The sequence below is a fragment of the Strix aluco genome, chromosome 19, assembly GCF_031877795.1.
Source record: "Strix aluco isolate bStrAlu1 chromosome 19, bStrAlu1.hap1, whole genome shotgun sequence".
NCBI lineage: Eukaryota > Metazoa > Chordata > Aves > Strigiformes > Strigidae > Strix > Strix aluco.
Window position 1 is genome coordinate 9,392,815 of NC_133949.1, and position 27,672 is coordinate 9,420,486.

Here is a 27,672-nt window from a genome sequence, read left to right on the forward strand (position 1 = left end):
TGTGCCTCAAAAAACAGTCAATGAAGAAACCCATCAAATTTGAAAAGGCCTGTCCAGGATTTTGCATGTGGGCTTGTGCCCCTTCCTCCCCCTCCACCCCCCCCATCATCTACATGAAATATATCAAGTCTGAGAATTCCCCTGTTCCAAGTAATTTTTCTTGCTGGTTTCTCGTTCTTTTGGGTACAGAATCTGACTTTTTGCGATTCTGGACACAGATGAGAAGGCTTGAAGTGCACGAACTAACACTCCACTACCTAAACTCTAAGGTCTTTGTATTCAGGTTTAGTCATTGCAGCTAAAGGTAAAAGCACAAGCGTGAATTTGGAGTGATAAGAAAAATATTTTTTTACTTTTATTTTCAGTTCTATCATACCACAGACTAGATTTTAGCTGCAAAAAATATTCCAGTCTCAGACCTGTAGTACTTTGAAAGCCCCCAAATCTATAAGAACTTCTTGCCTCTCCAAGTAGCAAAACCAGATTTGGAAGCTCTGCTTTAAGACAGAAAATCCTCCAAACAATGCTACAATTGTTACAGGTTTGGTCTTGGGCTGATCCCTTCTTAGTGGTGCCAGTTCCCCTAAGAACTAGTCTTAAATGGAAAAAAACAATTTAAAAAGCTAATGATAAACAGAGAAAGTGGTTCTGCAAAGGGAGAGGACAGGTTTCCCGCATCACCCCAAACTACCAAAAGTTGCCTCCCTTTTAAAACTCTTTTACTTCAAGTCTCGTTTGTGCTGTTACAGACCTCAGAGCGCCCTGTTATCACAAGCCCTTTTCAGAGCTGTAACACTGCCAGAAGCCTGCAAGTGCCCAGCTACCGAATAACCCCAAGTGGGCCGTGCAAAGAGCAGGAACAACCATACCTCTGAGCTTCGCGATCATCCTTGGGGTTGTAGTTGGACAGACAGTCCAGGATGAAGATCTGGCCCCACTCCGTGCACTCATTTAAAGCCGTCAGCAGCTTGTTAATGTTCTGAGGGTTCAGATCCAGCAGGTTGCTGTTGGGATGCGATTCACTGATTTCTGACAAGGCAGCCACAGCATTCGCTACCACCTGGGAGAAGAGACAAGAAGGTGTGTTCTTTGCTAGCATGCCATCCGTGGCTTGGCAGGGATTCATTTGGGCTTAGCACGGGTTACACATGGCAAAACCACCACAGAGATCCTTGTGTGTGCTATCAGCTGCTCAGCAGCAGCCAGCACATCAGTCATCTGAGCCTTCAAGGACCCAGTACAACCTCACAAACCACCTGGAGAGCCCAAAACTTGACTGTAACTTTGCTCTTTGCCAAAATTTGAAGAGTCTCATGGGGAGGAAGTGAAAGAATAGCAGCATAGCAGGAGGGGGCTGCTGACACACACAGGAAACATGAAAGGCCAGCATGGGTGCGAAGAGTGTTTTACTAGAGAAAGTACAACTTGAAAGTATTTTTGTGGAAGATAAACAAAAGTTAAAGTTGACTCTGGACAGAATGGGGACCTGGGACCAGAGACTTCACTGTGAAGGGAGCTAGAGATGTCATCAGAGAGTGTCCACATAGAACAAGAACATCTCACCTTCCTACAGGCTCCAGACTTCCACCCTTGCTTGCTTCAAGGAGGCATCATCTGCCCCCACATCCAGGAGATGCTCAACTGATACAGTCAAGGTTTCAAAACCTCTAATTGTCCTACTCATTCAGGAATGGATGCCTCTTGCCTAATTTCCCCTTGGCAGTCCCATGGCACACTGCTGAACGGGATCCAAGAAATGAGAAGAACTATCTCCTCGGTAAGAGATATCAGGTGCCAGGCAGCCTTCAGGTCTGTAGCAATTCTGTCAGGTCACCCAGTTTGAAAGCAAACACACAATTTCCCTAAAATGGACAACTCCTGCTGAATTTTTAATAACATGTATTTCAATTCCAAATAAACTCCAGAGCATCCACTTGTCTGCTTTACAGAGTCCCATTAAAGCAAGCACTCCAGCACAACTTATAGCTGGAAATGTTCTTGCTACATTTGAGACTAGGTCTTCTCTTTTCTAAGCATGGATGAAAGGAAGCACAGAGAGGAAATTCAAGGTCCAGCTTGACAAGAGCTAGAAGTGGGAGTGCAACACAAATTTCTAATTCTTAGTTCCATATTCAAGTTCAACAGTTATTCTAACAGATGCCATATGAAGATTTTTAAGATAGAAGAGTTGCAGAATATATAGACAAAAATAGAAAATTTGCAGACAAGACAAAAGTCTCATTTTTTTTAACTGACTAGAAAAGGGATTTAAGCCTGAGTTTGACACACAAAACTGATATACCCCATGAAAAGGCATTTTTGGGGTATTTTACCACATATATCATGTCCAGCCCAACTCACAATTCATACCTGCTAAAAATGAAGATTTACAACATTATTTTCTATGGAATTAAGGCAAAGAAACATCTTATCTAAAATCATCTGATTCTCTGGATGACTAAAGATGCTTTTGATGCAGTACACTGAAAACAAGAACAGCGCGACCAGAAAATTTTCTGCATTGTTCCCGTCACTGCTTGTCATTAAACCAATATATTCCAAAGTCATTGCACAAGCACGGTAATGTTGATTGTTTTGCATTTCACACCTAGAGGTCAGAGATAGGATTTTGATCCAAGATTTTATGAATTTCATTAGTTGAATGAGCCTTCTGTCACCACAATCGTTAGCAGTCAGAACTGCTGTCTTCTTGTACTGTTTTAATGAGTAACGTAAGATATGCTGTTTATTCTTCCCATTATTTAATTTGCCTAATTCCCGAATGGTTAATGTGACACAGCATAAAACTGAAGTAAAATACGGTTTTAATTTCATTATATTTTGGAAGTTTACAAGTGAAGACAAATCATGAAAGCAACTGAAAAGTTCAAAACCATTATGAAAAAGCACTTATAAAATGAAATGAGGGCTTTGGAAAAAAAATTTGAAGTAATTAAAAAAGTGACAGAGCCAAAGCATCGCAGGAAGGTACCCGTCAGTTGTACTAAGGAACGGGGCTGAGCTTTGGCAAATGCACTCACACTACCAGGCACCACCTTCATTGCACTAATTGGGCCATGTGGATATCCTAAACCCTGGGGCAAGTACAAGTCAAGGCAGCTGCGCTTAAGTTTTTTTCCTTGCAGAGTAAGTGAACTCTATCACTTTGAGCTTGCCACAGGCAAAGGATGCACAGAAATGCTGTTACCATGGTCTGCCTGGTGCACAGTATCTCCAACCCAGAGACCTGACTGCGAATGAGGTCTTGCTTTTCGGATCTTTTAGGGCTCTTTTAGGAACTAACACAGCAGCATAAATTCAAGTGCCCAAATCAAAGCTGAGGATGGGACACTACACGACAACCCACTAGATGTCACATTTCTATTAAAAGCATCCGTGAGAAAGCGTGTCAGATGGCAAGATGCACTTAGGAGCATGGGCTGTGGTCTCCTTGGTTGTTACAAAAGGAGGACTGTGTTCTGCCAGACAAGATGGGATCTACAATCTTGTAGTCCACAATTAAAGCTGGTCCTCACTTTCTACCTCAGCAGAACAGTGCTGCTGTCAACTTGGTGACAAGATAAATGAAGCGAAAGGGAGTAGGGGAAGGGATGGGGAGTATCTTAAAACTTTAAGCAACACTTATTAAAAAAAATATTTGCTGGCAATTCACACTGAACATACTGACATGTTATGGTATGCCAACAAAAATAATTATCATCTTCAAGGCTTTTTACACAGCTGCAGCACAGTTGAAATGAAAACAGATTTCAGGAACCAGTCCAACACAAACACTGGTTCAAGTATGCATGCTCACCTCTCTTCATTGGCACTGCCATTGGCTTCATTACGAGACAGGAACATAGAGCAATACAAGCTGGCAGTGCATGGTTTCATTCCAGTACACGACCACTCCTACTCTGCTGACAGCTCTCACTAAGTGATGGCTCAGGCAACATGTAAACAAAGATTGAAGCGGTGTCCACAGCCTGGGATACTAACAGTTAGCACTCAGGTGTGGAAGAAAAGTCCATTAAAGCTTTACAAGTGGTACAGGACAAAGTCCTCCATGAAACTGTACAAGGCTATACCTTGACTGAGGAAAAAGAGCCATAAGCTTCTTTAGCAAATGAAGCATTCTCTGCTTTTCAAAACATGCAACACATTCATTTTGATGAGAAACCAACCAGGAGTTGTATAACTTATTTCACAGATTGGAAGGAGGAGACTAAAAGGACAAGAAACTAACATCTAGCACAGTCTTTAGTTCTCAAAAATAATGGGAAAAAACCAAGGGCAACTCACTAGCCAAAAGATATGTGAGCCCAGACAATTAATGAACAGGAAAAGCTTTTAAAAGCTTAAATTTGTAAGTTAATCCCATTGTAAAATGCCTGACTTGACTTGCAATTAGGAATACCATCTTTAAGCTAACAGCTACCAACCAATGAGAATCTGCCTAAAAAAACACCTAAAAAGTACAAATGCAGAGCAGATTGAAGATTAATAATAATAACAGGTCCCTGGCTTGCTGATGTACACCAGTTCACCCTGGGTACATTTCAACATTATTCAAATGCAGTCACAGCAACATCCCGTTAGAGCACAGTTGAGCCGAATGACAATAAAGCTGCTTTTTGGCTGGAATTTCCCATCAAATTTAGACTCTCAGAGAAGTGTCACTGGGATGAGGATAACTAAATCTCACAGGCTCTTATTAGAAAAAAAAAAACAACAAACCCTGCAATTTAAACTACATTACAGATTTAACAAGAACCCAATATTTTTAAACCCACCTACAGACAAACCCCTTCTGCAGCCAGAAAGACCAGATCTGACCTCACGGAGAGCTGCAGAGGTAGGAACGCTGATTTGCCAGTTATTCCTTCTGGCAGCTCAAACCTTTAGCTCGGAGCAAATGGTATAAAATACATTAACAAGGAGGAAAGGGGGTGGGTGAAAACCCAAGTGTCTGCCTATCAACCCACACGGAAAAGCTTTGCAGGGGGTGGGGGGACAGGAGGGAAGCTAGGCAGATCTAGAACGCCAAACAGTCAAAGCAATCAGATTATTTTGCTAGCATCCCAGGCTAATTGGAAATTAAACCAAGTGTGTAATGGAGTTAATGAAATAGTGTTCTGCTGCTTGAAACAGAAATCTCTGGCTCGCCATTCCATTAAAATGAGGAAAAAATGAAGAAAAGGAAGAAAAGTTAAGGGGCTCTGAAAAGATTCTGAGGAAAGGAACCCTTCCCCACAGAGCTGGAGGCTCCTACCCTCAAGAGAGCCAGGCACCACATGATGTTTTCAAGAATGGAGAGGTGCTGACATTTTCGAAGAGCACTCTGAGCTTGCACGGTACGTTCGTGTCATTAAGCACAGACTCCCAGATGGGATATTAGGGGCATCCGCATGGATGCGTATTTCACAGGGCCACTCATTTTCATGGCCACAGATGATGCTGTGTGCTTGAAAGGTCCCTAACAAGTACTAATGCAGACAAGTTCTCTCTCCAGAGTACCTGACCTCTACTTCTGTTCATATTATATCTTTCATCTACAAGCCCCCTTTACTTTGCTTCCCTAGAAATGGTCTATGAACACTTAAAACGGCCCAGTCAGGCAAGTCAGAGAGCCTATATGAACCTCTTAGACTGTCAATGCATGCAGTGTATATGATTTTAAATTAAAACTCTGGGAGACTAACACATCCCCAGTCTATGTATAGTCTTGGAAAGTAACAGCTCCTCTGTTCAGCCTTACTTGTGACAGATTTCCAGGGCTCTGGGTAAGTCATTCATCTTCCACTAATTCCATTCCAGAAGGTTGTACTTTAGTGCCTAAAAGTCTGTAACCGCACTGCTGGATACGTGATGAGTTCCTGACCACGTCCTGAAAACTGCCTGGGTGGGGAAGACCTCCTGCCTGCCTTTTTGCAAGTGAGATGAATTTTCTGGAGGTGGCAATGAAGGGAAGTCAAAGTGTTTGTTACGCTTCCCAGGGCGCGCTTGCCCTAACTGGTTTTTGCACTTCCCTGTTCCTACAACGCACTGCAGAAAAATGCCACTTTGTAGAAGACTAAAACACCACTTCTCCTCTCATGTCCTTGCAAAATCAGAATGTGTTAGTTTTAAGACAGGAAACCATACTTCCCTTGACTGTTGAACCTCTTGCAGTAGGTGGGCAAGATGATGCTCAGGGATGGCTCCAACACAAAGGGTTTCTCCTTGGTACAGCTGAGCCCCCCAATGCAGGACACTAAGCTCCAGAGGAAGCCAACCAAGGGTCTGCAACCCCCTATGATTCCTCCAGAAAGCACTGTGGTCTGATCCCAGCCTGGGAAACCAGAAAGGTTTCTTTTGCAGGTTTTTCTTTAAGGCCCTTTGCAATTTTCCTTGCAGACATTCTCACTGGCACCATCCAGTGGCAAACAGGGCTGCCTGATCCAAGCAGCTATTTAGAAGAAAGGCACCAGCTAAGCATCAACAAAAACCTTATGTAGCCCTAAAAAGGGAGGTGCAGAGTTACAGAACAACATAGCCACAGCGTTTTTTGACAAACGGTGCTTGTCAATAGCTAGAAGTGTCTGTTTCAATTGAAAATGTAACATCTAGACACACGTCAACAAAATTCCACAGCATCCTGACTGGTATTAGAGATCCTGGAATGATCTATTTGGCAAGACTAACACTTTGGAAATTAGACACATACTGATAGCAGTAATTGGAAGGAGATGGGTCTCCGATGGATGAATTTGTCAATTAAGCTTTATAAATGATGGGTCTGGGAGGACAGGCTGTGGAGTCATGGAAATTCATCCGTTATCACATAAACCCGTCGCACCTCTCTGCCAGAGTGCTGGTATTCAAAAGGCAAGGAAAAGCACGGCTTCTACAGGAAGTGCTCAAGACCTGCATCCCTCATCCAGAAGCCTACCAAAACCAAACCAAAAAATCAGGTCCCACATCCAGGCTTGAAGTTCCCTCAGACCTGTTTAGGATCACAACCTGGAGAAAAAACTAGCTACTCTAAGTCAGACTGCAGCCTTCCTCTGGAGAAGCAGTTGCAGGAGCTCAGCCTGAAGGCAAAACTGGGTTTCCAAAGGCAGAGCAAGTGGGGTCAGAGTGGCTAACCAGAAGCTGTGCCGCCATTTACAGATGGCAGCTCTCCCTCCTCCCCTAGTTTCAATCTCTGCAGTCTGACTGCTGCAACACAGACACACAAGCTGGCTTCTGAACTCTCCTGGCAATCTCCCCCATTGCCTCTCTCAAGCACCCCATCACATACATTAACATCGCCACTGCTTTATACAGCCTCCTCCACAACCTCTGCCTACTTCATTTCCAGCTTGCTATTGCTAGCTGTCTGCTTACTCTGCAATAAGTGTTGCTCTCCCTCCTGGGCAGCCTCATCTAATCAGCAGGAACATTCATTAAAGAGCCCCAAAGTAAATCCACCACTCTTCATCAGCCCCTAAGCAATGGTCTCATTCACTGTAACATATACAACGATGGGTAAACAAATTCCACCTACTGATGCCTACAAATGCCATCAAGTATCTCGCAGAAGAACTATCATCTCCATCTGCAGCACTGACAGATTAAAAAACCCAAAGCCACACACAGGACCAACACAGACATGGTTGTGGGACTTCAAGATACAGCCTTCACTCTGCAACACCTAGGCTGAAAAGGGACATTTTTCAGGCAGTGGGGCAGGCAGGGTATCTTGGAGGCAGCCTCAGGCTGACAACACACTGCTGAGGCACAGCCCACAGCTCCTACCAATATTCAGCTCCATACTAGGATGTGAATTTTCAAGTCCTTACAACCTTCTGAGCAGGAATCGCAAACTCATCCAACAGTGGCGGTTCACTCCTTGCACTAGATAAAGCATCAGCTGCAGAGGGGAAAACACAGAGCTGTGAGAAGTCCAAGTTTCCCCACGAGGAATGAGCGCTACCCTGCACCCATGAAGAAGGTGGTGTTCCACTCCCTGCTGTATAAGAGAAGTCCCACATCCTAGACTGCCTGCCACTAAGTCCTTCTGGGACTCAGAGGACCACCAACAGTTTCTCAGCAAGGGGTTTATTTCTCACCTTTTTTACACAGAGAGGAATAAAATTCCTGCAAAGTACACAGCAGAGGACAGCCCACGAGGCAAAAGCTGCCTCTGTTTATAAACAGGCTTATTCCTCAGGACATGATCTCAGAAAGACATACTGTTTTCCAGCTAGTAGGGAAGAGAACAAAAGGAGGACCTTCTTCCTCCATAAGGTCATCCAGGAAGCCCAAACACACACTCTGAAGTTCTGGCTGGCAGAGAAGGAACCTACATGGCTTGCAGTCACAGCAGGAGACAAGGGAGCACTGTGATTTATATCAACAGGTTTTTACTCTAGTCTGTGAACTTCAGAAACTCACTAGCACTAGAGGGAATTCTGATTAGATCAAGATGGACCTCACCACCTCTAGCTGTCAGTTCTCTATAGATTCCCTTCTTAGTGCAGGTTAATGCTAAAGGCAAAAAAACACTCAGGCACAACAAAAGTTTAATTATATTTCACACACTTGGTGTATTTACTAATCAGCTTCCTATGTGATCTTAGTATTTACTCCATATTGATTCACAGCAGTGTTTCTCTCAATAAACTGTGACATGTAGATGGTGTAAAACATGACATATTATGGGACAGCACGTAAGAGTTATGTCTATACAGTCCACACAAACACAGGAGCAGAACAGCCGCACCTGTGAAAGCTTAGATCCATCACATCACAGTGACCAAGCGGAATATGAGGAAGAAGAAATGCTACAAAAAATTAAAAACCCAACAGCACCTAGAAAAGAACTGGGAGAAGGCGACATCAACCTAACTTAAGCAGGATAACAGGTAGATTGTCAAGAAAAGCATTCGATGGGTTAAAAATTACTCTAGAAGGTCAAGGATTGAAAATATTTGGAGGGAAAGGTTGTTGCGTTCAAATATTAAAAGATCAGTCAGGCTTAAGATGGATTTTCTCTTACGTTTTTCTGCTAATGTTTACATTCCTGAAGAAAACCAAGTGCAGATAAAAGCCAGGAGGGAACTAGTTACAAAATAAGGTGTCTATCAACAGCTTTGTTTCTGCTTTAAACTGCTGCCATCTCGTGGCCTTGCTCTTCGTCACCAGGGCTCAGCACTTGCAATGCTCCAACGATGAGCAGTCATTAGGTCTGAGTCACAGATGTCAGAACAAGACAGGATCAGGAAAAAGACCAAAAAAAGTTTGTCCGAGACTACAGAGAGTCTCTGGCCATCAGTAGGTGTGTAACAGACCTACCTCTCTCACCCCACTATTATCTACTGGTGTTGCTGGGTGTGAACAGCATTTTGCAGAGTAATCTGCCATCCTGCATACAAGCAGGAGTGCACAACAATCCTGGGGTGTCATACTGAAATGGTATTTTGTTAGAACATGCTTTCTGAGTTGCACTATACCAACGGTATCAGCAAGAAAGGCCCCGAGGACTGAGTAAGTCCAACAGCCCACTGATAGCCAGGCCCTAGTTTTATATTCATCTAGACCTGGTTCTGTGGAGCTTCGTGCAAGGAAATGCACAGCAAAAAAGGAGAAGGGTTTGCCTAAGCCAGCTCTGGGAAGAAGTGAGGGTTCCCTCTATGGAGGGGAACTCTTTGCAGGATCCCAAGGGACAAAGTACAGCCACAGGCACTTTATGTGTATCTGTAAAACAAGATTAAAGACTCTGTCCCCAATCAAACTTCTGCAGTGTAACCGCCCAGTAACTGAACCATGCCCTTGTATGAGTTACTGGCCCATTGCTTGCATTACTGGCCCACTGCCTGCAGAAGGTAAGACATCTGGGATAACTCAGCTGAAATGTAATAAGCCACCAAGCCATCTGGTGACTTGCCATATATATCCATATCAGTATATATGCAATTAGATGTTTGAATTAATTCAACCAGGAGAAACTGCAAAGCTACCAGAGAGGTTTTTCAGAAAAACCTAGTGAACTACCAGACTCACATGTCAGTCCTTTAATCACAACTACAGCCAGCTCATCTGGAAGGGTGCAACCCTACACCTGTTCAAAAGATCACTGTATTACTGTATTTGAATGAAGGCCAGATCCTGACAACAAAAAGCCCAGATAAAAGGGTAAAGCACCTTGGCTGTGCACCCACAGCACCTCAACAGGACTTCAAAGCAATGCCCTGAACATCCCCAATCTCTGTTCACACAATTCTATGATAATAAACTATTAGTCCAAAAACACACAAAAAAACCCCAACCCCAAAGCCAAGATATTTCTGACAAGGTCACCTCCAACTTAGTCAGACATTGTTATGATGAGGGTGATTTGAGCTGACAGAAATATGCACCCTGATCTCTGCACAATTACAAGGCAATTAGCAAGCCACAGATGGAGTTGTTACTCTACCCAGCACCCAGCTAGAATGCTTAGTGCTTGCTCATGTGCTAGAGGCAGCCAATTACAAAACCATAATAAAACCCTTCTTGAAGACTATTTTTCAACAGGAGTTTTTTAGCTCCTGCTCAAAGTCCTCATTTCTCAGAAGAGGGAACAAGTGTGGATTTCCTGTCTACAAAATTCTGCTTCATTACGTGTCTAATGTTGCCTATTTCCACAAGTCATCAAAAGAGGAGAAACATTTATAATATATGAATGCATTTAGATAACAGGTTGCAATGATTGAGATGCACCATTTAAAGAGGAATAGGCCATAAGGATAGATCCAACTGTATAATTTTCAGTAATCTTTCTTTTGATAGCTGATACAAATACATACATTTTACTGAAAAAAAGCTTCCAGGCAGGGCTGCATTCCACTTGGTCATGGAGAAATCCCTTACAAATATCAACTTGCACACAAATACAACTTATCTGGCAAAGACCACTCCTGGTCAGCAGAACCCCCACTGGAGTTTCACATGGAGAAAACAGCAATGAGCTCAATGGTTTGATTAGGAAAATGAACCTTAATTAAGGGTGGATAACCCCTGTACTTTTGAGGGAAATCACTGTGCTACAAAGGCATGAATTTCAAAGAGGACCAAAGCAATAAACTTAACTAGAAGAAATGTCTGTATCTACTAAAATTTGTAACCAGATTAAATATTGTATTAAGTCAGCAGCTATAAGAGCCCCAAACCTGATAAAATCTCTCCCTGTGCACCCTTAAAAAGCAAGGCTATAATGCCCTATCTAGAGTAAAACCTGGGAAACCAGTACACTGAACACCAGTCACGTGATCCTCTCAAAGCCTGCACATCTGAAAACACACCACAGGCTTCTCTTCATCACTATCACTCCTCCAAATTGCATTCTCTTGCTGTGAATCCTCAGCTTTGGGAAGAGCAGGCAAGTACAACACGAGGCAGGTACTGGGATCCTGCACAGTTTCAGCAGCTGTAGAGCTGCAATCAATTGCAGCAGCTGCAAAGGTTCTGCTGTCCCAGCCCATCCTCATTACCACCAAGGAGCTCATTAGTTGTACTGATGTTTCATCAGGAATCCCTATGCTACTTTTGGTGGTTTATTTAGCAAATGGAGCATACACTGCCCTTTGGTATTTCTCCTCTTCTCTCCATTCATTTAAGTCAGTATTAAGTTAATGTGTTTTTGAAATGGATATCGGTGCTCTCGTAACAGCCAATGGTTCATTTACCAAAACCGTTAGTTCCACAGAGATCGACAAGCAGAAAGGGCAAGCAAAATCTTATTAATGTCTCCTGAAGTACCACATCTTTTCAGCCTGAGCTCCTCAACCCATACCCATGTGGCTATAATCAGCAGAAGAAAATTAAAGAGTTGGAGAAAGGCTAGGAGTAGCTTATATCCCTGTCTACAGCACACTCCACTGCTGCCTGTGAGCTAGTGAACGCCAGGGGCTAGCATTTACACGGAACTAAAGCAGCCCCATCAAGTACTTTGAGAGGCTGCAAGGCACACTCTCAACATTAAACAAGCAGGTGTTCCCCTATATGCCTTAGAACTGCCTAGACAGAGAGAGCATCTTCAAGTAGTCATCAATATTCATGCAGAAACCTGACATTAAAAAAAAATTCAGGGGGGGTGTACAAAAAAAACAGCTTGTAAGAGAGCTGGTTATCAAAGGCAATAGACACCTATATCTTCTGAAAGGCTCCACTGCTCACAGACTTGTGCCTGTGAAAGCCAAGACACCTTTAGTTTTACTGTCTCTAGAAAGCTGTAAGAAAAGCAATCAGCAGCTTTCACTCTGCTACTAAAGGGTGTGGTACCTTACCACCTGCACTGGATTTATCCAAACCTGCCCAAAGACAGCTATAACAGGACAGCAACCTGCTTTGTGGTTTGATTCATGCACCATAGAAAGAGCTGTTAGTCCTACCCTAATAATGTGAAACTATGTCTTTAAGCAGAGTCAAATCAGATCTGTGCTCTAAAAGTACTAAAAAAGTAGCAGTCACATCCTTAAACTCTGAGCTTAACTGAGCTGCCGAAGTTTTCTTCCCTGCTAGGAGTTACAAGGATATCAGTATGCTCCCTGGATCCCAGTACATCACAGGAAAAAATATCGAAGGATTATGCGGTGGGGCACTTTAATCCACTGGCCACCATCTTTTAGTTACAAAATAACAGTGGAAAATGCCTGGCGTGGAAATGGACCCTTCATCAACTGAGATGAAATACCAATTTAGTAGGTAATTTACTCCTGTGAAATTCTTGGTCTTGATCTCCACCTCTGCTCTGATGACTCATTTAACTTTATTAAAAACATAAGCATTGATTTTCTCCACTCATTACAGGCCAGTGGATTTATCTGCATTAGTGAATGAATTCATCCAACCTCTTACTCCAAGAAGAGCCAAAGCCTGTAGGAAAGCAATAGCTACAAGCTGTCATCAATGTAGCAGCATTGAGTATTTCTTGCTCTTCTGACTTACCTGACCAGGAAGTTAAACTTTTGCTGCAGCACCCAAGACAGGCAAAAGCCAAAATAGATCTAAGAATAGAATATAACCTGTTTTCTGAGGCAACAAGTGCTCTCTAACCAATGCATTCATTACAGTGCAGCAGTTGCAATTAAGAAAACCTTCACATTTCTGATTATCTGCCCATTAAAAACTCAAGCAATGCACTGGAAGGACATATACGTTACCATGGGATTGGAGTCTGCAATCAGGTCACGCAGAGAATCCAGAAATCCTTGGTCCTCCACCATCTGGGCATTGATGTCATGCAGCTTCGCCACACAGACAGCTGCAGTCTTTCGTACATAAGGGTCTTCATCCTTCAGACACTTGCGAAGAGGCTCACACAAATACTCTGTGATCTTGTCCACCCTGATGCATCCCATTGTACGGACAGCCAGAGCACGGATGAGAGGGTTTGGGTCTTCACAGTCCTGCAACAGGACAGAACATGCAATAAACAAATCTACACCACAAGCCACTGATACCTTCCCTGCAGACAGAATCAGGCTGTTCGTATTTAAAGCAAAAAAGCATTCTCTCTGATTACACGGCAAAAAGAGGCAATTATTTCAGATCAGGGATAAGAGGTGGAACTCACTGGTTCACAGAAACATTCCACACTATCTGAAGATGTTTTCACGCTATGATAGCTTGTAAAATTGTGATCTCAGCGTCCCTTGGTTCTCCCAGGCGAAACTTCTTTCAGCATGATCTAGCAGCTACAGATAAACTAGTGAGGCAGCTCTTACCACCCAAAAGCTAGCCACGGGCACCTTTCAGACAAAGTTCACAGCCTTACTGGTTTAAGGGAGCAAGAGGATATAATGGGAAAAGTCAACAACTAAACACAATGCAACAGTAATCAAGGCCTATTTCTCACAGGCCATCAGTTCTATGTTTGCAACCTATGAAGCACTAAGCAAAGGCTAGTCTAGAGGTGCTCTTCTGATGACGAAAAAGAAAAAGGGGATAAAACATTTCATACTTCAAGACTACGTAACTTTCCATACATCCAATCCATCTACATCTTTGAGCAATGCTCCTCCAAAATCAGCCTATAAAAGGATGGCTGCAGAACGACCTCCAAAAGCATAAGGTACATTTATCTTTCACTGTTTAAATTTCCTACAGCTGAACACACACCTGAATGCATCACTTTCAAAGCATACCAGAGAAGTGATATGTCTTACCAGCACATCCAACACCTTGAACTGTGAACTGCATATGAAGTGCTGAGCTAGTGCAGACTAGTGTGAACACTTTCTCTTTACTAACACTTGTCCCTCAACTTGCCAAAAAGGACATTTCCTTGTGTGGAGCAGCATGAAGCTGGAAAACATCACGTTTGTTTGTCAGTCCATTCTAACAGAATTACACTTTAAAGATATGGCAGACAACAATATTCTTTCCAGAGAGGAAGATAAGAGACATCTCCTTTGGCCAGAAGAGCAGACCTGCTCTCTGTCTAGGTCTCCTCACCTCTTTCAGCCTCAGGCACCACAACAGAAACTTAAAACATGATCAGATTCCTCAGTATCTCAGATTTTGTAATACTCCAGGAGGAGTCTCAAACTTTTTCCAAGTATTGGGTTTTAACTTACATAATGTGAGACTGCAATAGTATTTCCTAGATAAGGAGAGGCAACCTGACAACAGAATTAAAGGCAATACAGCAATCAGGCTGTTATTTTTTCAGTGAACTGTCTTCCAGTTTCACCAGAGGTAAAGGTTTTCCACACAGCACAGCTGAAACAGTCAAACAAGAAGCAGATATCCATATATCAGAGATACTACAGAGGCTGGAAGATGAACAATATAAAATCTGTTATCTAATACCAGAAGTTGGTCTTTAATGATAATTAGTAAAACAATAGAAGCAGCTTTCCCTGGAGCAGGCTCTCTCATAAGCACTTACAGGGGTGGTTAAGTCCTCTGCAATAACTAGCAGCAGCAGCGAGAGAAAGGACCTAATGATTTCAGCAGACTCCTCTACAAGCACCCCCAGCCCAGAGACTCAAGTACAAAAGCAGAGATAAACAGCTCACAAAGGCTAACAGACACAGGAGACATGGTGACAGCCACTGTGCTGGGCAATTTTCTGATAGCCATGGGAGCAACTTACCTTCACAAAGCTGTTGACAGCCATGATGGCCATATCTGGCTGACTTTTAGCGTAGTTCATCAGGTACAGGTAGACCAGCTTCTTCAACTCCAGGTTGTCAGTCTGCATGCAGTTCACAACATCAGGAAAGAGCGAGCTGGATAAACAACAGTAAGCAAGAACAGAATTGTAGAATCATTTAGATTGGAAAAGACCTTTAGGATCATCAACTCCAACTGTTAACTTAGCACTGACAAGTCCACCGCTAAACCACATCCCTAAGCACCACATCTACATGTCTTTTAAATACTTCTAGGGATGGTGACTCAGCCTTCTACCCTCAAGCAGATCAACACTTCCGCCCAAGATCAAAAAAAGCAGTGAGATTGCATGGTATGCAATCTCTAAACAGCACTGCAGAAGAACACAGGAAGTTACACAGGGATATCTGCAGCTCTCAGGTATGCTGTAGAGGTCGAAAGGTGAAGGGCAAGTGCTGTTGGCCAAAAAGATCATTTTTTCTTCCTTACAGTTTATCTGTTCCTTCATTCTGTGATGAAGTCATGACACCCAATTTGCAACCTTGTATTCATTTCTGTGGCAACAGATCACACTGACATGAATCCAGTATTGCAACTTTATGGTAAACTCCAGTAACAGAAGGGAGAAAGCATTCACTCAAGCTTAAGCTCTTCTGGTTGCCTCAAGGGCAGAAAAAAGTATTGGGGACAGTGTTGCAGAAGGTAAATGCCTGTGTCCTTTAATCGCTATGAAGCAAAGGTTCAACTTAAAAATCTCTAATTTTAAAATGTAGCTTAAGTTTATGCTATGACAAGTAAGTCTAAGAAAAACACTTGGAATTACCTTTCTAACCCAGCCTAGCAAGCAGTGAGAAAACATCATCTAAAATGACATACAAATGGTGAATTCTGGATGGGTTTTTAAATAAAAAGGGCTATTGGCATCTAGCTAAACCAGCACTGAAAACAGTTGCTTCTTTTGCTCTCAGTAACAGGATGGAGCTTGAGAAACCTGTGACTCGAGCACAGCACAGGCAAAGACACAGCTGGCCTCACTCCCCAGCCACACCGAGATGACACACTCATAGCTGTTCCACGGGGATGTGTGCCAGTACACCCGACCGAGTCCCAGGACAACCAGAGCTGCTACAGGTGCAAGGTAAGTTGCTTTTACCTGACATCCTTCCCCACGGTCATGGCTGCAATAACCTTCTTTACGGCTTCTTTCCTCTTCTCTTTCTTTTCATTATTGAGTTCAGCCTTCAGTTCAAAAATCTCTCCTGGCAGAAGACAAAATAGATTGAGCCTCTTGCGAGAAGGAAAGGGTCTCGCTTTAGGGATAGTTCAAGAGTGACTTTTTACTTTCCCAGCCTGTTGTTCCCGTAAACTGGTAAAGCAGCATGTGGAAGCTGTCAGACCTGATGGAGAACACGGTTCAATGAGAAGCAAAGCTGCAATGCTCAAGAGAATGATATGGGCTATACCTTGCTAACGAAAAAGCAGTTAACAAGAACCACGCTGCATGTTGCAGCTCTCCCACTTCTAGAACATTAAATCACATCACTTCAGCGTCTGTCTCAGAGGCAACTATTATATAACTAGGATGAAAAGATATTTGGAGACACCAGATTCGTGCCTGTAAGAAAAAACTAACTAAGCTAGGAATTTTGCCCAGACTTTTTAACTTTTGCTCATCATCGCCTGCTTCCTGCGAATGCAATGAGAAAACAGCAGACTGTAGTGTAGCCCAAATGCCATGATACACAGTGGCAGAAACAGGAAAGCACAAATTTAGTCCAGTGGAATAAATTCCTTTCAAGCTAGAAAGACAGAGCTACTACTAACAAAAGCAGCATGCAACACAGCTTGCCCGGATTCCAGGGTTGCCAAAGCAGACTCTTCCACGACACTAACTCTTCCAGATATTACTGCATGGAAAGTTAGTTCAGGCTGGATCACAAAAGTAGCAAAAGCAAGTTTGCAAAACAAAGCCACACATGCAAAAGACCACTTATCAGGCCTGTCCCAGACAGAGCAAGTGGTGTGAGAAGAATGCTCCTGACCAAGAGACAGCTTTCTCTAGGAAGGCCAGCGAGCAGTATTCCCACTGGAAGCCACAGGCTGAAGACACATTACAAATATCAAAATCTCTGACAAAATACATTCTAGACCCTAACCTTTGATTCCTACACACCAGTGCCACTTTGTCAGATCAGCAGCACTAATTACTGAAGAGTCTGACGCAAAAAGATTAACAGGTACTTCAAAAAGGAAGAGAAGATACTGTTCTGAAGAACACAGTGCAGTGACCACTCGCCATACCTCCTGCCTGGGAAAGAGATGCTGGCGTTACACTGAGATCGTGCCCCTGAGCAGAGCTGAGCCAGCAGCAGCATGCTCACTAGAGCTCAGACAGTGCAGGCTGGCCTACTGCAGCCATCCCAGAAAAATCTGCCTTTAAGACTGAACTTACAGACAGAGTTGTTCCTTAGAAAGATGCGAACTGCATTTGCTTAATTTATGAGCTCATTCTGAAGCTTAATGAAACATGAATGGAGAAACACGGTAGTTTTTTCACTGGCAAGCATTCACCAGAAACACTCAGCCATTCTGAAAAGGAGAGGTCAATGCGAAGCATTTTCCACATCTGCTGGAGAAGGATGAGCAACATCAGGCTCAAATTGCAGTCAGCAACAGTATTTAGTTTAAGAACAGGTTAGAAAATAAAATCTGCCTGGGACAGTTACAGCAGTACAAGCCCTGCTCTGGAACAGGTAAATGGGTAAAATGTCCCCAAAGATCCTTTCCAGTCTTCCCATTTTTAACGGCATCAGTTTGTCCTGAGGTGACGTGAGCACCACGCCTACAGTAAAGCCCAGCGAAAGTCAAACGGAGCACTGTAGCTTTGCAGGAAACGGCAACAGGAAATCCCATTATCTTTGCAAGAGTTTGATGTAAAGATGCACACTTACACCTTAAATATTACATGTCTCTCACTCAACTTAATCCTGTGATGCCCAACAGAACAACCATCCTCAGTCTTGAAGTTGTTAGCCCATAAGTAAAACTTTATCTCTGACCAGATTGGTGCTGAAAACCCAATGTTTTGTTCACTGATCATTGAAAAAGCAGCAATTTGGGTCATTTTGTGCATCACAAAACCATATAATACATCAGTTTTGTCTTTTGTCACCGTGTGACCTACTTGCAAAGTTTCTCCCTGGATGATTAAGACGAGAAACAGGGACAGAGCTAACAGAAAAGCACAAGTTCTTCTGCATGCAGTTAGAAAAGCTGTGTAAAAATAGCCACCCACCACCTTCAATCCACTGCACCAGCTTAACACTAACCTTTTTTATTGGTCGTGAAGTATTTGGAGTCCGTCATGGTTCCAGTTCCTTAAAATACCTGAGAATAATAATAAAAAAAGAACAAGTAGTCAAACAGCATTTGGCGCTGACAACACCCAGTTTGCAAGGCAGGAATTCAGAGAACGGACGTCTGGTGAGTGCATAAGGTAAGGGAAGAAGCAAATGCTTTACATCCACAGGCACAAGTTTCACAATCTTCATTCTGCACCTGCTGCTGATATTACTTGGCAAACCCACGGATTTAAAGGGCTCAGATGAACAATGTTAGTGAAAACACAACAGCCTGAGGCGGGCAGGCTAGAAAAGCAGTGGTGCTCAGCCCAGCTTTTTAAACTCTCAATCTCAGAAAAGGCGGTTTTTTAACTCCTCATAATCAGCAGATCTTGATATGTTCTGTAGCTGTCTTTCCCCGGGGTACACAATTTCGTTTTCCAAAAAAAGCACTGCACATTTGATATCTCGACTGGAAGGGAGAAGTCCGTGTTTCAGACAAAGGAAACTGTCAACTCCCCCTAACGATACTTCCCTGTGTTGCATCTTGATGGAAGGAACAATTAACCCTACTTGCAATACCCACCCCGAGGCCCTTCTTTCATTTCTTTCTCTTCTTTTGTTCCCGGGAGATGCAAAGCAGCTTTTTGAAAATAAAAGCCATTACTTTTCAGTTTTTTCAAGCTTGAAATTGAAATCTTTCTCTGCGTGATCTGACATCCCACCGCTGACACTCACATGCTTCTCTCAGTGCTGCACTGCATTTTCTTGCACAGGGCCAAAATATGCTGCTGGGCCAGCAAGTGCTTAGCAGAGCTGTGAGAACAGTCTCACCAGCATTCTTCTTGCTCCACAGAACCAAATTATTAATACCTTAGAATACAGGGATCGCCCAAACGTATGTGGATATACATCATTTTATTCTTACAATTGCCAGCTCTGTGACAAATATCACTCAAACAATTTTCAAGTACTGGCTGAAAAACAAGCATAGGAGTGGGCAGTTTTACTCTTTTTGATGAAAGTCTGCATCAGTGCTAAGAACCTATGACCCTAAAACTATCCCAAAAAGGGATTTTCCTACCTCCTCCCTCCTTTTTCTATTTTTTTTTTGCCCAGTTCCCCTTCTCTTGTACATATTTCCATGACCTTAAATGCTACCAGCAAAGCAGCAAGTCATCTGTTCCCTAAACGCTGCCTGTCTTGCCTCAAAGGTCTTGCTGGCTCAGCAACAAAAGGACAAGCGCAGCTCTGAACTCCATGACACTGCCCAGCAGTGCAACCAGCTTGCTGTTTCTTAACGCTTTCCTTCCTCATCCCTTAACCAACCCCACACCACCACCATTCTTTTTCCACCTATCCACCTTGATCAATTTAATACCTCAGCAGCTGAATTCCCAGCAGCAGCAGCCGAGGGATAATGCCACAATTTCTACCACCTTCAACGTGCTCTACAGCATGGTAATGCAGAGCAGTTGTAATCTTGTCCAACTGCCAAGCAGCCAGATGAGAAACAACCTGTTGCTCAGCCCAGTTCCCCAGAGCTCCTGCCTGCCCTGTGCCTGCGTGGTTACTGCCTCATCCCAATTAGGCAGCATTACTGGGTTTGGTTTGATTTCTCTCCCTTTCTGCTCCTGCCAAGCTGAAGAGCAAACTATGCCTGGGGACAGCTCTGGAAGCGCATTCCTCCTGCAGGAGATGTTTGCCCTCTTTCTAAAACAGAGGCTGGGTTGGGAAAGCTGCATGAGTCACAACACTGCAATCTTTCCAGCAAAAGAAAGTAGTCACAGCATCACAAAAGAAAAAGCTGTTGTGGGTCTTGTTTTATAATTAAAAACACAGCCCGCGTTCAGCCGCAGTGTTATTGCCGCCACAGTCCTTCGGATTTGAGCTCAGCTTAAAAGATGACTTAAATGTTTTCCTCTACAAGAGCATCTGGCATGGTGCCATGCAAAAGGCATTGAACACAGCCTTGCCATTCACTGTTTGTATTATATGTGGATTTGTCAACCTGGGTCGTCCCTCCCAGCTGAGCTAGTCCAATATTATTTTAACAGTGGGCAGAGCAGCAGATTATAGAGAAAATCCAGGAGAGGGAAAGAAAAAAACAAACAAAAAAACCATACACATCATCCCTGTTGCATAAAGCTACACAGAGAAAGAAACCTTGCTGAATTTCAGAGATGATCTTTAAACCCCAAAGCTGGACATTTCATTGTTTTCCTAATTTCAGATCACATACTTGGAAACATGAAGAATCCTAGAAACACTCAGACAGGTAAGGCTCAGCGCAGCATGTGTATCTACAACCTGTTTTGATAGATGCAAACGAGATCTCACTTAGGTCAAAAAGCAAACCACCATAATATTCCAAGTGCAACACAGGAGAAAGCTCTTTCTCATGAGCACACAGATTTTTGCTTCCTGTATATCAGAGCTTGCTTTGCACATTGTTCAGGGACAGCTTGCTAGCAGTACTATTATCTCATCCACTAAGCAAACCCAGCGTGGTTTACAGCAAGTCCCAGATGAAGGCCAAAAGCAAAATAGCCCAGATATACAAATAGCAATGTTTTAAATAACTCAAGAAAATGCCAGCTTCTTATACACAAATCTAAGTTGAAGAGAGCCAAGATAAATTATGACAACAACATGGATGTCCTTGTATTTTTAGGAGAAAATCTACATCAGATTGCCCCTTCCTTACTACCCTTCTGTGCCCAACACTTGCTAAGGTGGAAACAGGTGAGAGGTGTTTGAGCTGACAGCAAAAGGCTCCTGTTTCAACCCCAGCAAACAAGAGACGAAATAAGAGGAATTTCTCCAGAAGCTCTGGCAATGTTTAATGCTTTAAGCATTGGCTTGACATTTAAATGTAGACTGAACCAAAAATATGATTAAATGAAAAGACTAAGGAACCATAACCAGAAACATAAGCCTCCTCAGCCCAAAACCACACAGAAAACTGGATCCTGTGTCTGACCAACACTTGCACTGCCCCATGCATGACTCCAATGACAGCCTGATGAGCTGCCCACCACTGATTTCATATAGGTGTAAACAAGGTGGCAGGTTTAAGGGCTCAGTATTGATCCAAGCTCCCTAGCACTGAAACAATCCAGTGTTGAACTCCTACATGTCTAAAGTGATCCCTGGTTTAACCTGGCTTGCACTCCAGCTGGTACCACCTCTTATTTGCACCATTTCATCTGCAAAGCTTCTCAAGTAGCCACACAACAGCCCAAGCGTGGCTCAGGGCCGCCAGAGCCTCCAAAGGGGCCAAACACAGATGGCAAAGGGAAAGCAGCACTTCAGCTTTAGAAACCTGCATCCCTACCAGCATGTGCTAGGGGCAGGTAATTCATTTCCATCTTAGGGAAAAAACACCCCTTTGGTGCTCTCCACCCCACTCTCAAACACCCTGTGGTTCCTATCACTGCCTTAATCCTCAGACCCCCATCCCAGCTTTACCACCAACCCCCCCACACACCACCTGCCTCCAGCCTCAGCAGGACCCGCAGCCCCCACCCACCCTCCTCCCAGGCATCCCCGGCCCCCTCAAAACCCCTGCCCACCCTCCTTCCCCCCACAGCAGCACTCCCCAGACCTCTCCCAGTACCCCTCAAGTTGCAGGAGCATCCCCCACCAATCCCAGCTCCCCTCCCAGCATTCCCAGTCCCAGCAGCCCCCTCAGTGCCTGCCCAGTCCCCTTCAGCACCCCAGCCGTAGTCCCTGCCCAGTCCCGCCAGTATCCCAGCAGCTTGCTCTGCTCACTCCCATCCCGCCTCCCTTCCCCAGTCCCACCAAGCCCCAGTCCAGCCCACCCCACAGCACCCCCACCTCCAGCACCCGCCCTCCCACCCCACCTCCTCCCAGGGCCCAGCGCTCACCCCCACAGCCGTCCCTACTCCCATCACCCACCCCTTATCCTCTCCCCTCCAGCACCTCTACACCCACCTGCCCAGTCCTCCCAGTACCTCACCAGTGACCCTCTCCACCCTATCCCAGTAACCCACCAGTGCTCCTCACCCTCTCCTAGTGCCTCACCAGCGACCCTACCCCCACCCTATTCCAGTCCCCCCTCCCAGTAACCCACCAGGGCCTCACCAGTGCCCCTCACCTCCCCTCAGTATCCCCTCCCAGTGCCCCTCCCCACCCCATCCCAGTCTCCCCTCCCAGTACCCCACCAGTGCCGGCCCCCGCTCTCCCAGTGACCCCTCCCATGCCCCCCCCCCCGTGCCCCGCAGCGGCTCCCCCGGCCCCACTCACGGCGGCGGGACGGACACACCGCTGTGGGGGCGGCGGCGGAACCGGAAGCGGAGCGGAGGGACCGGGAGGACTCGCGAGGAGCGAGAACAAACCCTCCCCCGCCTAGAGCGGCCGCGCCCCTGCCACCACAGAGAGGAGCGGGAGGAGACAGAGCGCCGCCCGCGCCGCGCTTCCGGGGGGCGGCTACGCCGCTGCGCCAGACGGGTGCCCGGCGGGGCGGGAGCGCCCCCTGGCGGCGGGGCGCGGCGCGGGCGGTGTCATGGCGGAGCTCGGCGCCCACCTCACGGCCGCCTCGGCCGGCGACGACCGACCCTCCATCTTCGAGGCGGTGGCCCAGGACAGCCTGATGGCCGCCCTGAAACCCGCGCTGCAGCACCTGGTCAAGGTAAGGGCGAGGCAGGCCACAGGCCTGGGGCGAGGGGAGGGGAGGAGGGGCCGGCGGGGTCCCCCTCCCTGCAGGCCTGGGGGCACCGCGCTGCGGGGAGCGGGGCACTGAGGTGAACAGTGTCTTGAGGGTGAATAGTCTGTGGGGAAACTGCTGCAGACAGGGACCTCGGAGAGGCTGCGCAGCTCTGTGCCGAGCCGTTTGTTGCCAGGGTTTACCTCTGGCCACGCTCACAAGCTACTGTAACAGTTTTGACCTACCCAGCTCGCATTATGAACTGGAGGTGTAATAATGTATAGCTACTGTAATTTAGCACATTACTCCACTTTCCCGTCCTTCCGTTTTGTGTCCCTTTCAATAGGTGCTTGCTGAGTCTAATCCTGGCCGATATGGCTTCCTCTGGCACTGGTTTGATGAGATCTACGTCCTCCTGGATTTGCTGCTCCAGCAGCACTATCTGTCCAGATGCAGTGCTTCCTTTTCTGAAAACTTCTATAGCTTAAAGAGGATACCGATAGGAGACTGCAGACAGCAACCTCTGGCCACTGCTGGCCTGCCAAAGAGGCAGCACTGGAAGTCTCTCCTCTTGCTGGTTCTTGTCCCTTACCTGAAAGGAAAGCTAGAGAAACTGGTGTCCAGCCTGAGAGAGGAGGATGAGTACTCTATCCACCCTCCATCATCATCCTGGAAGCGCTTTTACAGAGCCTTTCTAGCTGCCTACCCCTTTGTAAACATGACCTGGGAGGGCTGGTTTCTCGTCCAGCAACTGTGCTATATCCTCGGGAAAGCTCAGCATCATTCACCCATGCTGCGGCTGGCTGGCGTTCGCCTGGTCAGACTGACTGCAGAGGATATCCAGGCCCTGGAGAAGAAATTGGCTGGAGCCACCTCAAGTGAAACACCCAGGTATGTTAGAACATAGCTCAGCAGCTGCTTTCTAGAGGGTTCTGTGGGTGCATAAATTTGGAGGTGATGCTCCAGAAATTCTTCAAGATGAAGTTTACCTCTGGCAAAATGTGCTCCAAAAGGGTATATTGTTAGTGTAAATAAGGAAACAAGTAGCAGGGGTTATTCACAAGATCTTGTGGTAATAAAATTGCAATGCTGGAGGGAGGCGGGGAGGGGGGTGTGTGTTGGCACTCCAGCCTTTCTCTTGCCCAGTTTTCACCTGCACTTTTCTAACAAGGGAAGTAGACTGCAACAATATTGCTAAAAGGACTGAAACTTAGCTCTTTGATTTTTCTGAGCAGCAGCTAGTCATGACTACACTTAATGTCCTGTAAAATGGTGATCCATGAGTGAAATGCTCTGTGGTCCAGGTCCCTTCAATCCAAACTCTTCTAATTTAGACATCTGAACAAAACAGGACTTGAAGCTTTCTTAAAATACAAAGGATCTGGGAGAAACATCCTAGAAGATGCCTCATTACAAACATGGGATATGCTGAGCAACTTCCTTAGCATTAAGAAGCTGTATAAAGCAGTGACTTACTCCCCAAGTCCTTTTTGCCTTGGCTTGCAGATGGACAAATGTGCAGTAGTAATGACTTCTCTGTATCTTCTCTCTCTTTTACAGCATTAAAACACAAGTGCAGTCAGCAGTGAGGAAAGCATTGGGTGGCATTGCCTTCTCCCTGTCCTCCGGGCTGTCTGTCAGCGTGTTCTTCCTCCAGTTCCTGGATTGGTGGTACTCCTCAGAGAACCAAGAGGCGATCAAATCTCTGACAGCGCTCCCAACTCCTCCACCCCCCGTGCACCTCGACCACGGGGCCAGCTCAGCTCTCTTACCTAAACTGAAGACCGTGTGCCCTCTGTGCCGCAAAATCCGCGTCAACGCCACGGCCCTGTCCACGTCCGGCTTTGTGTTTTGCTACCGCTGTGCCTACAGTTATGTGAAGGCTCACCAGCGCTGCCCGATCACAGGCTACGCCACAGAGCTGCAGCACCTTGTCAAACTGTACTCTCCCGAGAGCTGAAAAGCCTGCCCTGTGCTTTCAGCTTCATCTCCGAGGCTAGCGGCTGGGTAGCAGTGAGCCTGAACTTGCCATTTCTTATGTCCCATAGAAGGCTTTCAACCACTACAGCTCATCAGTGAGCTCCTTTCAACTTGGTGGCACATCAGAGTTTTGCTGCCTTGGGGAATTCTGGTAAGGCTGTCCCCTTTGTTTATTAGCTGTTCAAACACCCTGTGACGGTTTTGGAGGGATTGGACAGCCACAGTCTGTCAGCTGGCACAGAAATGCTTTCAAAGACCAACCAAAAGGGAGGAAACATTGATTTCAATAAGAACGCAGATGTGAGGATCAAAGAACATCACTGGTAAAAGTCCTGCTCAAGGGCATGAGCCAGCAAATTAAAAAGGAAGGAAAAATTCTCTGGGCAAGTTATTCCTCCCTGAGCAGCTTCCCAGGCGCTCATGCTGCCCGGGGTGAGCTCTGGCACTGGTGCTTCTCAAAGAGGTAGAGACAGGCTTAAACCTCTCCTCTGGTCATGCTGTTCTTCAGTCTTCCTGCGTTTTCAGGCTATTCACCTTTGAATGGAGGACATCACACTCCTGATTCCCATCAACAGTTCTAAATTAAGACTTTTGACTCTTTAAAGGAATAAGAGATGATGTGTACAAACAAGGATGCAAGGGGGAGATTACATTTTCTGCACGAGGGAGGAAAAAAACAATCCAGATTAAAGCAGCAACTGTGCCAACTGATGAGAGTTGGTTTTTGTTAAGTCTTTGAATTTGTTATTATCTGCTTTTGTAAAGCAAAATTCTTTCTTGATTGAGAACCTAACATTTCTTCTCTGAGGGTTGGAAAAAACACGAGTTTGCTCCTCTAGGGGCTCTATTTACATAAGGAAGACTAGACTAAAGCTGCTTTCCTCTTTGCAGATGATGATAATGAATATAAAATTAGTATTTTGTAGGCTGAAAATCTTTAATGTCTATGTTTAAGTATTACATTGCAATTATTCCAGTCCCAACCTGGTAGCACATTCATATCGTAACAAAGCATCCTTTCATTGAACACAGGAGAAAAGAAAACGTGTGTGACATGATGGCTGGTTCTTGCTCAACACCTGATTTTTCAGGAGGGAAGGTTTTTTCCTGATTTGGCTCTAGGGAGCAGCAGTTCCCCACTTCAGACATCACAGCGACATTGCTTATAGACTACGAAGAGGAAAGTTTGCAGCACATAGTCTTTCCAGATTAAGAGATCTGTTTGAACGTTTAATCCACTTAAGCAGCCATCTCATTTCCCCCCCACTTTAGGTCTGCTTCAGAAGATAAAAATCTAATATCCTCCCTCAGCTGGAAGCAAGATAGCAAGGTTATTGAGTAACATGGGAAAATACAGCCATTTGCATCCTCCCAAAGATGCTCTGCAAAACACTGTAACAGATTTGTCTCCAATGCTTGTCTTACTCTCTCTAAACAACTTCTAGACTCTTCTACCTGTGCCACTATGGAATAATAAAAATTGTCTCATTTCTCCTTTCTCCAGTAGTTACAGGATCCATAAAGACACCTCTCTTCCTTTAGAAAGCCACTAAGAGCACACACATCTTCCTAGAAATCACATCATTTTCTGAGCTCTCAAATCACTTTTAACATAGCTGCCTTTGGGCTGGATATGAATTCACATCACTTGCTACATCAGTTTTGCTTCATACACAGCAATCTCATCGCCGGGAAGAGCCGACATCCAGGATGATGCGCTGCTGCTGCACGGCCTGACAGTGACCTGCCCGATCAGACGTGTCTAGTGCAACTGCTCCTTAAAAGAAGGGCTGAAGGATTTGACTGACGATTCCGTTTCAGGGGATAGGTTTATTTTCTTTTCATCCTTCCTACACTTTCCAAATCCCCTGTCTGCTGCCCAGGGAGAAGCTGGGCAGACCCGGGACAGGCAGCTGACCGATGCTGACTCGCCGCCAGTGCTGCCGAGCTCTTGGGCAAGTTCTGCGCCACCCTGCCCTCTAATCCGGGAGGATTCACTAACTTCTCAGCAGCACAACCAAGTTGCCTGCCCATACGCTGCTCCAGGGCCTCCACACCACCTTCTCCCAGGGTTAATCTCTCTTCCTCTCTCCAGAACACCACCAGCTGCCCGCCTGCCAGGCCTGGCTGCTGCCCACTCCGCAACACCGCACCCTGTCCCTGCCAAACTGAGATCTGGCCAACTCCGCTGCAGGTCCAGACCTGCACGGAACCACCCACTTCTAAGCCTCACAGCTCTGAACAGCTGTAATTACTCTTTTGAATGTGAAGTTGCTCTTTAATGCCCAGCTGACTAACAGGCATTAAGTCCACAGTGGTGACAGGTTCTGCAGCTACCTGGCAGATTTTATTCGTGTTCCTGCAGATGGCTGTAGAATAAATACAATGTGGATTTGACTGCTTCTTCTAACTCTCCTGTCCGCAGCAGCCAAATAGATACCCATTTATTGGGTTTATTACTCTAAAACAAAGCTACGAAACCAATTCAGGTTATACAAATATTCCCATTTATCTGCTTTTTAACTGTAAATAGTGTTATTAAAGCCATGATGGTCT

The 27,672-nt window shown here is 45.2% G+C and overlaps 2 protein-coding genes across 5 annotated transcripts in view; one reads left to right on the plus strand and one right to left on the minus strand.

Moving 5' to 3' along the window:
* The window catches only part of AP2B1 (adaptor related protein complex 2 subunit beta 1), an 80,071-nt gene extending 57,219 nt beyond the window's left edge, over nt 1-22,852 (minus strand). For 2 of the 4 annotated variants that reach the window (XM_074845461.1, XM_074845458.1), the window contains exons 1-6: nt 22,737-22,852; nt 18,456-18,513; nt 16,280-16,385; nt 15,107-15,242; nt 13,170-13,415; nt 870-1,060 (exon numbers count right to left, since the gene is read on the minus strand). In XM_074845461.1, coding sequence (XP_074701562.1) covers nt 870-1,060; nt 13,170-13,415; nt 15,107-15,242; nt 16,280-16,385; nt 18,456-18,492 — 716 coding nt within the window. In that variant the 5' untranslated portion in view covers nt 18,493-18,513; nt 22,737-22,852. Of the gene's footprint in view, nt 1-869; nt 1,061-13,169; nt 13,416-15,106; nt 15,243-16,279; nt 16,386-18,455; nt 18,514-20,709; nt 20,778-22,736 lie in introns of all 4 variants that reach the window. The other 2 variants (XM_074845459.1, XM_074845460.1) reach the window with 2 other exon arrangements.
* A 112-nt stretch (nt 22,853-22,964) lies between these two features.
* PEX12 (peroxisomal biogenesis factor 12) lies at nt 22,965-27,519 on the plus strand. Its single transcript, XM_074845462.1, has 3 exons — nt 22,965-23,121; nt 23,483-24,027; nt 24,697-27,519. The coding sequence occupies exons 1-3, from the start codon at nt 22,996-22,998 to the stop codon at nt 25,094-25,096; spliced, it is 1,071 nt and encodes a 356-aa protein (XP_074701563.1). The 5' UTR covers nt 22,965-22,995; the 3' UTR covers nt 25,097-27,519.
* The last annotated feature ends 153 nt before the right edge of the window (nt 27,520-27,672 follow it).